Here is an 11,542-nt window from a genome sequence, read left to right on the forward strand (position 1 = left end):
TTCCTTCAGAAATACAGTGATATAAAAACACCCGCACCGGGTTTCAATTTTGAAACGTGCAGTGCTCATGTTTATTCAACGAAGTCAAAGCCTTTTGGAAAATCTATTTGTGGCGGTCAGTTTTGACATTGTGGCGGGCGCCACAAATAAATCAATGTATGGGAAACACTTAGCTAGGCTACAGAAACTTAAAAGTTCCTCATGGCAACCCGTCAAAATATAAGTTCGGGTTAGCTAAAAGAAATTATCAGAAATATTACTGTGGTGCAGTATGATATACATAATACCACTACAACAATTATTACAACTTTTGTTTAAAAGAATAATCACACAATAAGCTATTTCTTCCATGTTTTATTTTTAATAGTAAACCCTTTGTTTGCCAAAAAATAAAGAGTTTAACTCTCATTTGATTAAAAGATAAATTAAATTGATTTATGCCTTCATTTGCACTGTACTGTAAATTAAAACTAACTGAAATTTCTAGTGTCACATAGGCCAATTTAATAAAATAATAAATAATCATTACAAAGCATTTTCGGTTTTGGTTTTCAGCCAAGTGCATCCAGAATTTTCGGTTTCGGCCCAGAATTTTCATTTCAGTGCATCCCTAGTTCTTTATTTTGTTTTGATTCATGACAGGTTGTTTTCTGAAAGTCACACTATGTGAATCAGATGACTGTGCAAAAGTGTATACAGCATTTGCTCTCTTATATAGATATTTCATGTGTCAGCTGCAGGGGTGAACACCAGGCGTGGAGGAATCTTTTGCTTAAATCTGGTCTGCCAGCTGGAAAAGAGAGTCGAGTTTCGATAGGTGGTGACTAGGGAGCCTCCCCAGCATGCATGTACAGCATGTCTTCTGTCTCTGTTTTTCCTCCCCCGAATCCCATGAACCCCACACACACAAGAAATGAAAGGAAAGCTTAAGAGAAGGTGAGATGCATTGCAACACTTTGACCCACTAATTCCTATGGCTGTATCCTTGAGTAGCACATTTGGAAACTCCCCTCAGATGTTTCTGAATTCACTAGACCTCCTCAAAGGCTAGATGGGAACTATGCAAAACAGCCTGTAGTCCTTCCTTCCTGTGAGTCTGTTTGATGCTGCTTTACAAGGCATAGTTCACGGACCTTGAGTGTTCTAACATTTTGGAAAAGTTAACCATCACTCTTTTGTAAAACACTTTGTGTATTCATTTGTATTTACTTTGATACGTTTGGGCTATTAATAAATACAACCTAATTGGTTTGGAATCTAAAATGCATTTGCATTCAAAATATACATTGAGCGTTAATCCCAGTGCATTAACTAATCATCAGCATTCAGTCAGATTTACTGAACAGAAACAGTTTTTTATGTCCATTGAACTTGCCTCTTATGTAGAAAACGTGAATGATATGATATGTTAATATGGGTACCAAACTAACATGTGAAAAAGAGCAGATGAAAAAAAGAAATCTGTTTCTTATATTCTGAAAGGAAACCATTTTAAAATGATTTGAGAAGCGAGTTGTATAGTTGTTGTGTAGTTTGCCTGATCCTACTCAATCAATGCAGAAGAGATGTAGGAATCCAATATGAGATGTTTGTAATCACTTACTCCTGACCCATCTAAAGCTTTATGAAAGTAATGTATTTGCTAGATTCTTGAAGATGTATCCAGCCTTTTCTTTCTGGAGAAATTACCTATTCCAGAACTTGCTTGGAATTATCTGATGTGTGTATGAATGGGTCATGTGACTGGAAAGGAGATGATGATGATCTCGGTGTTCTTACAGGGATTACAGCACTGCTCGTATCTATCTTCTGTATCTATGGGACACTGGGTCCTGCAGGTCAGAAGGGATAAGGATAAAACCCCAGATCTCTTGTGACATCACAGGGATGTTGCTCTAGAGAACAAACACCAATGCATACACAAAAATCTTTTGTAGTCCGCAACACCAAGTTTCTTCTTTAAATCATCTTGTTTTAGTTTCTGCAAACACTGTAATAAAGTTTAGGGCTTTAGAGACTCCTGATTGAGAGTGAAATGTCCCTCTGAAGTCTAGAAGATGCTATTGATGTTCATCTGGACATAAGCAACTAATTCAGCCTTGTGAAGTTGAGTTTTATCTGATCTTAGTCAAAATGTAAGTTGGTATTCTCTGTTTTAGAATGGCACCCATTGAATATCTCAGAATGTGATTTCTAATTTTGTGGAGATATGAATAATGATTTGTTAGTCTATGTTTGCCTTAATTTGGAAATGCTGTAATTGAGTTTTACATCCAGCTTTCCATATGGTTTTGCTAATAGCATATGCTTGCATTATGTCTGTTGGAAATCAAAGTATTGAGTCCTCTTCAATCTTGGTTTTGCACTTTAAGTGCTTCCTAATGCGTATCTTATGCCTGGTAACAAACTGCACACCACACTTACTTGCAGATAAACATGCATGCTTGCTCGTGTTTAACACGCATTAAAGTGTCACGGTGAAAAAATTAGCCACATAATATGTTGATCTGATTTAAGGAGTGCCTTATAAAGGAGTGTCTGCGTACCAGTGTTGTTGAATTCTGAACTGCAAATTTGTATAATTTAAAAATATTTGACCAATAGAGGATATAAAATCACAGATTGACTTCTTGGCTCAAGACAAAGAATCCAAACTTTGAATCTGCATGATTTGGGGTATTGTGGGAAGGTGGAGTAAAGTGTAATGTCCTAGGGTGAGATAATTTCCTGTTGTCCATATTCCAAAGTAATATTGCATGTTCAATGCCTATAATGAATGCACTTTAGTATAGGAAACTGAACCAGCCCTTGTCTTGCCAGTTTAGTGTCTTGCTCTAACCTACTGGTTCTCAACCCGCGGCCCGTCACGAATCCAAATGCGACCCACCATGCTGAACACAGTTTAAAAAATTACTTTCAGTTTTACAATTCATTTTAGTTTTTACATTAATTTAAAAATGTTTTAAACAAATATAAGCTATAATGTTTTTATGTAAATTAATTTTGTTTTTCATATATTATTTTCAGAGCAGACCTATGTACTCGCATTTAACGAACACTTACAAGCACGCACTTTGGCAGAATTCAATTAAAATAGTCATCAGCAGTCATTAGTTTGGTCAAATTAAGCACCAGAATGGACAAATTTGTTATTAAGGGAGAAAAACGAAAATTGGAAAATGCCAGCCAAGGAACACATACAAACAAGAATAGTCGTAGCATCAGCAGTGAAGGAGAGTGCTGGACTTTCGGCATCAACTTTCGGTTTGCCCTGCCACTCACTTGAAAATGTTCAGGCAAAAGGAAACACCCATACTACGCAGCAATCATCCTTAATTGCAGAAATGTGGCAAAACATCTCTGAGTCTGGAGAGAACCTCAGATTATTAAATTTGAAAGTGCTTTCCCATATTTGGATCAACATAGGCTACAACTGTGAACGCACATTTTCTGCAATGTCGCGCATCAAGTCACACTTCCGTGCACGTATTACAGACTGCAACTTACAATCGCAACTTCATTGTGCTGTTACTCCTTTCGAGACGAATTTCACAAAATTGGTCAGCTCCCGAGTCCCGACAGCATCAGGTATCTTATTAATGGTGAGTAGAATTATTTATGTATTTCAATAAATGTAATCATTTAGATATCATAATATTTAGGCTATAATATTATAAATCTGGTTGGTTTGTATTGGTGATGTAATATGTAAATGATATGCGGCCTGTGAGACTTGGACCATAGTGCGGCCCAGTGGAAAAAAAGGTTGAGAACCACTGCTCTAACCAGTATGCATGTTTGTTTTGGTCATGGTGACCTTATCCTGGTGCAGCGTGATCTTTGCATGCTGTTAAAGGTAATAATTGTCACTCAATTTTACAACCTGCAGTTTTTAAAATAAGCACACTAGGGTTTGCACTAGGTGTTCTTGAATCTCATTTGGCAGAGCAGGATGCTGGTCAAGGTCGTAAGAGTTTGAATGTGAGAGAACACATTGACTGTGTATCTTGAATGCACTGCTTTGAATGAAATTGTATATAAAATATGCAAATAAATTATGCAAATGTAGCCTAAATGTTATGTTCAAGGAAAGTTTCTTGTAGGTATTGAGGGCAGTTGGCTGGACAAATGTTGATATTTAATTTGTTAGTAAATTCTGGTTTGGCTTTCCTATTTGGGTTGAGTCACTATGTTGCATGAACATTCTAGCTTTAATTGCTCTTCTTATTTTATAAATCACCTCTGTCCCAGGGACATCTTTGAAGCAACCACTTGCATGCCATTGGCTGACTTTTCGTATCTTGGTTGTCAGTTTGAAAAAGGGTTTGTCATCATAACATTACAAAGGTCAGATTTTGTCATTTATAATTATTTTATTTTTGAATGTCAGATTTACACCAGATGTTTACTATTATGAAAAACCTTCAATATGTGGCTGAAAAGTTACTGTTATCAAAAAATTGTTGTGGGGATCCTCTTCAAAATGTTGTGTTAAGCAGACATTTAAATTCTGGGTATGGCACCTGTTATCTCAGCTCCCAGGAATCTTTACTCAGATGTCCAACCTTATAAAGTTACATGGCAAAGAAATGTGCGTATGATTAATTATTTTCTTCCAGCTAATTATTTAATCCAGTCGTAAAAGGCGAGACCTTTCTGAGTGGCTCTTTTTTTTTTTTTTTCATGTTTCAAAACAAGTCCCCAGTTATCTTTAACTCCCGACCCTTTTAATTTCGGATCTGGCTAAATTTATTAGGTGACAGCTAGCAGAGGTATATTTAGAACACAGGTGGTCATGAGAGCCTTCCTGCCCTGCAGTTCCTCTCCAGTCAAGTGCAGAACCGAGGCAGAACAAAGCCTGTCCAGTCCTTTAAAAACACTCACCTGTCAAAAACAGGTTCAGCCCCACCAACAGGAAGACACCTGCAGACCTGTTCAATGAACTAACACTCCTGCACTCTTTGAGTATTGGCCATGTCATTCAAACTGTATTTGGTTTTCTGTCCAAATGAAATCCTAAAATATATGAGTGTGAGAGTGTTAATGTGTCTGGTCATTTTGGATCTTAAACATAGTTTAAAAAAGATCATATTGAAATTTTCACAAGGCAAAACTAATGGCCCCAGTTGTGCTGCCAAGACATGATCTAGAAAGTGTGTGTTGGTGCTGCCAGTGTGGCATTTGCTGCCCACTGGCATTAGCGGAACGTGCCACAGGAGCCCTTGTGCAGAGGTTGCTTGAGCACAGCTGAGTGGGGCAGAGGGGAAGTGTTACATATCACTTCTTACCTTCAATAAACATTGCCTTCATTTAGCAGCTGAAGTTCTGTTCATAGCTCCCTGAAAACTTTAGAACCTGAGTTCATTAGAATCTGGAGAGTTCTAGTAAGGAAAGGACGTGACGTGTGGCCAAGTATGGTGTCCCATACTTGGAATTTGTGCTCTGCATTTAACCCATCCAAGTGCACACACACAGCAGTGAGTAGTGAACAAACACGCACACACCCACCGTGAACACGCACCCGGAGCAGTGGGCAGCCAATGCTGCGGCACCTGGGGAGCAGTTGGGGATTCGGTGCCTTGCTCAAGGGTCTCACCTCGTCGTCGTGGTATTGAGGGTGGAGAGAGCGCTGGATATTCACTCCCCCACCTACAATCCCTGCCGGACCTGAGACTCGAACCCGCGACCTTCGGGCTACAAGTACCAGCACGACTAACATAGTAAAGGTTAGACTCTTATTGTTCCTCTTGTGATTAGGGTTGTTTGTATAAAATAATTGGCTTAGAGTGCTGGAACGCTTAGGCTGTTGAAAATACCTGTTTGGTTCAGGTTAAGAACAGTCTGCTGGGTAAACAATCGGTGGAGGATTCTAGAGCCCAAGAGTTTCAGATTGTTTACTGTGGACGTTGAGCTATTGGCCACAGCCACTTTTTATCACCCCCTTTTTTTTGTTTTTTAAATGTCAGTGTAGGGCCATCACTGGGGGGGTCAAGAGGTAGAGTCTGCTTATTAGGCATAGTGGAAAGGGTGCCCATCCATAAACAAAATGTCCCAGGACCTGTGAATTTTCAACAGACCTTAAACATAATTTTTTTTTTATTTTAAGCTGTATTTTTAATAAGTATTATAAATTTAGTCCAAAATATTTCCAAAAATTCATTAATTCATTCATTCATGTTTAATTCCAGAATGAATGATTTTTAATCATTCTAGAATGTTTAATATGCTGCTGAACAGCCTTCAGCTTTGACAGTGTTCACAATATACCGTTTCGTTCCGTACTGCTTAAATAGATTCCTGTATGATTTTTCTCAATGATTGTAATCTGCAATTTCTGCCATGATGAGAGTTCTGGCCCAGATGAGTCATGTGTTGTGTTTGTTTGATCACTTGGAACACTTGTCCTGGATGATGTCATTTGCATTTAATCCTTCAATTAATTGGTCTTTTTGAAGTCAAGCTAGGACTTCTGGGGAAAAAAAACTTTTGCTGAATGCCTATTGTGTAAACCTGTTTACAAACAAGCCTTGTTGATCACAGAGTCTTGTTAATTCAGGAGCTGTTGGTGAATACTAGCACAGTAAGGTTGTTTCATTCATTTTTCTCTTTCTCCGCTCCATGTTTGCTGTCTTAAATTTGTCTTAAGGAACAAAAATTACAGAGCAAAATAAAAACATATTGCCAGCAGTCCAGATTAGTGTACATTCATAGGTCGGAGTATCTATATTTACCCCAGAGCCAACACAGCACCTGAAAACACACTGCACTAGTGGGCAGAGAGGCCTATCCAACCTTCAAGCTTTAGGTAAAAGGATTTGGCTCAAGATGTGCTAAACCCTCAACAAGCGTGGCAGTGGTAACTAAGGGGTGGCAGTCTGTGGTGAGTCTGTTTTCTTATCTGTAACATGATTTACATGGTTTAGGTATCAGAATGATAACCTCATGAAGAAAAAAAGTTGCTTGTCTAAATTTAGGTTTTTTTCTCCACTGTTGAGCAAATGTTCTGTTGCTGATCTGCTGCACATTTCTAAGGGACCTGTTTCTTTGAACTTTATGAATTCCAACGTTTTTGTATCAAAATAAAATCTTTAGAGACCCTATATTTAAAGGAACAGTTCACCCAATAATGAAAATTCATTGTTTATTCAGCCTCATATCATGACTTTCTTCTGCTGGACACAAAAGTAGATATTTTGGAGAATGTATCCAAACAACACTGAATACATTCTGTCTTGTAAACTTTTTATGGGAGTACTTTCTTTGTGTTCTTGTTGCAGTGTGGGAATGAAGTGTGTGTTGTATCTCAACCAGCCCCTAAAACATTAGACATGAGTGTACGTGGTGATACCTATTAGGTTCATTGGCCATGCTATTTTTATATTGGGATGGAGAGAGAGAGAGAGAGAGAGAGAGGTGGGGGGGGACTGGTTTCCTCCTAAGAGCATTATGAGTGCATTTGTTTGTGACATTACCAGAGTGTGCTGTCACTGTCATATGGCAAGCCAAGGCAGCCTTGACTGGTTTAGAGCAGAGACGGTTATTCTGGATCGCAACTGTTCACCCTCCACTGTTCCCAGCAGAGTCCTGGGCTTAATCCTGAGCGGAACGCAGCCTGTCACAGAGGTAAAGGGGGGGACAACTCTCTCGAGTCATGGGGGTGATCAGACACAATCGTTCCGCATGATTTTCTCTCACGTATTATTGGGGAAACGGTGTGTAACTGAGGTTTCTTTGCATTTTGCTTCTTTCTCTCCTTTTTTCTTGAACTAAGTGGTGTGATACTTTGTTTTTGATGTGTCTACTGCATGAAGTTTAGGTGAATTTTCTGTCTTGTTAAATGTTATGATTAAGTGTCTCATTGTTTGCGAAGTCGGCACAGGTGAACTCTGCTTTCTCCGCTGTCAAAATATCTGCTGTTAATAGTCTGCAATTCTGAGTTTGTGTTCCATGTATCGTTTTTAAAGAGATATTTCACCCAAAAATGAAAATGATCATTTACTCACCCTTATGTAGTTCCAAACGTGTGAGTTTATTTCTTCTGTGGAACACAAAAGATGGAATACATTCTGTCTTGTAAACTTTTTATGGGAGTACTTTCTTTGTGTTCTTGTTGCAGTGTGGGAATGAAGTGTGTGTTGTATCTCAACCAGCCCCTAAAACATTAGACATGAGTGTACGTGGTGATACCTATTAGGTTCATTGGCCATGCTATTTTTATATTGGGATGGAGAGAGAGAGAGAGAGAGAGAGAGGGGGGGGGGGACTGGTCTCCACTCCTCCTAAGAGCATTACGAGTGCATTTGTTTGTGACATTAGCAGAGTGTGCTGTCACTGTCATATGGCAAGCCAAGGCAGCCTCAACTGGTTTAGAGCAGAGACGGTTATTCTGGATCGCAACTGTTCACCCTCCACTGTTCCCAGCAGAGTCCTGGGCTTAATCCTGAGCGGAACGCAGCCTGTCACAGAGGTAAAGGGGGGGACAACTCTCTCGAGTCATGGGGGTGATCAGACACAATCGTTCCGCATGATTTTCTCTCACGTATTATTGGGGAAACGGTGTGTAACTGAGGTTTCTTTGCATTTTGCTTCTTTCTCTCCTTTTTTCTTGAACTAAGTGGTGTGATACTTTGTTTTTGATGTGTCTACTGCATGAAGTTTAGGTGAATTTTCTGTCTTGTTAAATGTTATGATTAAGTGTCTCATTGTTTGCGAAGTCGGCACAGGTGAACTCTGCTTTCTCCGCTGTCAAAATATCTGCTGTTAATAGTCTGCAATTCTGAGTTTGTGTTCCATGTATCGTTTTTAAAGAGATATTTCACCCAAAAATGAAAATGATCATTTACTCACCCTTATGTAGTTCCAAACGTGTGAGTTTATTTCTTCTGTGGAACACAAAAGATGGTGTTAGACAACAGACATAATTTTTTATATTTAATAAAGTGAATGGTGACTGAGACTAGCTAATATCTTTATATCTTTATAGGTCATAAGTGATGATTTTATTTTGGGGTGAACTAGGCTATGCCTTTAATTAGAACACCAATGAGTTTGTTTCATATTCTGCTTCTATTGTGTTGTCTGATGTATCGAGTATCATCATAATTAGTGATTGAAGAACATATTTGTTGTTTTAACTAATTTGTCCATTTTAATGCTACATTTATTTTCATTAAATTCAGGTTTCTCTTTTGTATTATTCACCTTTTTCTAAATAGATGTAATGTTTCTACATTTTCTTAAATTTTTCTTGAAAGATGACATAATCAGCGACTTCTGCTTGTATGGCTTTGTCTGATGTCTTGAATATCATCATTTGTGATTTAGTAACATATTTTTTGTTACCTATTTCATACCTATTTGTCCATTAAAAATCCAAAATCCTTTGTCTATAGACATGATGTTTATGCATTTTCTTTGAAACTTCTCTTAGAAGGTTCTGAAGAACTTTAAGAGGAATAATATATTATATTAACAATAAACAATTTAATATTTATAGATTGGTATGTGATTGTCTAAAATGGTAATTTTTCTTTGTCTTGTTCTCTTAACAGCTTTCTTCTCCAGCTTCTTGTTCGTTAATGGAGTTCCGGCAGGGCAGCGGTGATTACTGCCACGCCCAACATCGCAATGCTTGATCACGGGTGGATATGCCCGAAATCTGCCACTGAATGTTCGGAGAAAACGCCTTCTCTGCTTTTCTCTTGCTGGTCTTTCTGACTGATCACTTTGCTGTGCGCCAAATGGGTTAATTGGCATCGTGGCACCTGGCATTTAGCTACCGGACACTGTTCCACCCGTCTAGCTGCCCGGCAGAGTATCCCTATCAAGAGGAAGAGGCAGATTTGTTGGAAGAGGAAGACTTTGTGGCCTCTATTTACCAAGAAAGGCAGCTTTCAATTTTATGTACTGATTAGAAGTGATTTATCACAGAGGATCCTGCAAATCCCTGACACCTTCACTGTGATAGTGCATCTGCTGTAGAACTGCTCTAGGTCAGAGTAGTGCCATACTGTGAGTGGAGCTGTGTGGATCCTGGCCTGGATTGGGTGCTCTTTTCTTCTGTAGAGTGGAGGGACACCAGCATGGCCAAGATGAACCGTCCGGCTCCTGTCGAGGTCTGCTACAAAAACATGCGCTTCCTTATCACGCACAACCCAACCAATGCATCACTAAGCAGCTTCATTGAGGTGAGAGACCATTCGGACATGTGCAACACAGATCATTTTAAAACATGAAAGATAACATACAGCTCTAAAAAGTCTGTAACTACTCTTATGTGACACATAATGCCACACATAAATGGACCACAACCAAGAGCAAAAGGTTTGTTCAAAATCATAAGTGTACTCTGTTTTGTCCCTCAAAACTTGTGCAATCTTGTTTCCTCAGGATCTGAAGAAGTATGGGGCAACAACAGTGGTGCGTGTGTGTGAAATCACCTACGATAAGACACCGCTGGAAAAGGATGGGATTACTGTTATGGTGAGATATATTTCTTTGTCATATTGACAAATAAGTGTCATCTGTAAAGTATTTTTTATTTGTAAATTAAAAAAAAAAAAATCTCCTCCCATGCAGTCCTTTCATTTTTTTTTGTTTGAAAATACAGACAAGGGGTTTGAGTAATGTATTATTTTTTTATTTAAACATTTCTACACTGTTATTGGTACTTCAATACTAGGTCTACTGATAAATGGCAAAATCTTGTTTCAAATGAACTTTTGGGAACATTCCACTAGGCATGGGCCGATTACCGGTTTCAAGGTATACCGCGATTTGAAAATTTAACGGTTTCAAAACCACTAATATTTTCCGTTATACCGTTCCTGCGGTATGCACTGTTTTTCATGTTGTCTCAAAGACTGAAAGTGGAGGAATCCCTCGGGTTGAGTGCAGTGTAGAGAGTAACACGACCCTCTTCCTCCTGTTGGTGCGAGCGAGCGGTCAGTCACGTGTGTGTAGGATGGCCGAACTTAAGGAGCTTCCCCTGGAACTTACGCGATCGGCAACCGGCCGTTTTTTGTCTCATTGCAGCTCGTCTCTGTTCTGGACTTGCACAAACTGTGTTGCAATGCAATCATTTTCCAAAATGTAATTTATGTGAAAATATGAAGTCTGTAAACGCCCGTTAACACAGGCCAGAGACGCTGAAGACAACGTATAATTCATGTATATGAATTATATAACTAAAAGTAACTGTAATTACAGATTTAGGTTAAATAAATATGTCAGTCTTTATTTGTCTTCTTTTTAGGAAACAAATCAAAGAAAAAGAAAACAAATTCTACTGTTCCTAATATATTGTGTTGCTCAAAAAGAAAATATATTGTGTTCAGCGGAAAAAGTTTTTTTTTTTTACCCAGTCATTTAAAGATAACACATTTTATTTTTGCTTAAGGTTATCATACCGTCAAAATCTCATACCGGCCCATGCCTATTAGAGACTGTACAGAAATGTAAATCTACACGCTAATACACACTACATACACGTAGTCACGCAATGCTGATGTTGTTAACATTAACAATTTGAGAACAAAGTATA

The 11,542-nt window shown here is 38.6% G+C and overlaps 1 protein-coding gene across 6 annotated transcripts in view; it reads left to right on the top strand.

Annotated features, from left to right (window-relative positions):
• Positions 1-11,542, top strand: part of LOC107714615 (protein tyrosine phosphatase type IVA 3) — a 43,850-nt gene that overhangs the window by 19,008 nt on the left and 13,300 nt on the right. Inside the window, exons 1-3 of one of the 6 annotated variants that reach the window (XM_016520521.1) lie at positions 655-936; positions 9,552-10,187; positions 10,390-10,482. In XM_016520521.1, the coding sequence (XP_016376007.1) occupies positions 10,083-10,187; positions 10,390-10,482 (198 nt within the window). In that variant the 5' untranslated portion in view covers positions 655-936; positions 9,552-10,082. Of the gene's footprint in view, positions 1-654; positions 937-6,598; positions 6,881-7,462; positions 7,624-8,122; positions 8,468-8,533; positions 8,557-9,551; positions 10,188-10,389; positions 10,483-11,542 lie in introns of those variants that run through there. The other 5 variants (XM_016520523.1, XM_016520516.1, XM_016520515.1 and 2 more) reach the window with 5 other exon arrangements.

Source organism: Sinocyclocheilus rhinocerous, unplaced genomic scaffold (genome assembly GCF_001515625.1).
Source record: "Sinocyclocheilus rhinocerous isolate Xijiao unplaced genomic scaffold, SAMN03320098_v1.1 scaffold3008, whole genome shotgun sequence".
Classification (NCBI taxonomy): domain Eukaryota; kingdom Metazoa; phylum Chordata; class Actinopteri; order Cypriniformes; family Cyprinidae; genus Sinocyclocheilus; species Sinocyclocheilus rhinocerous.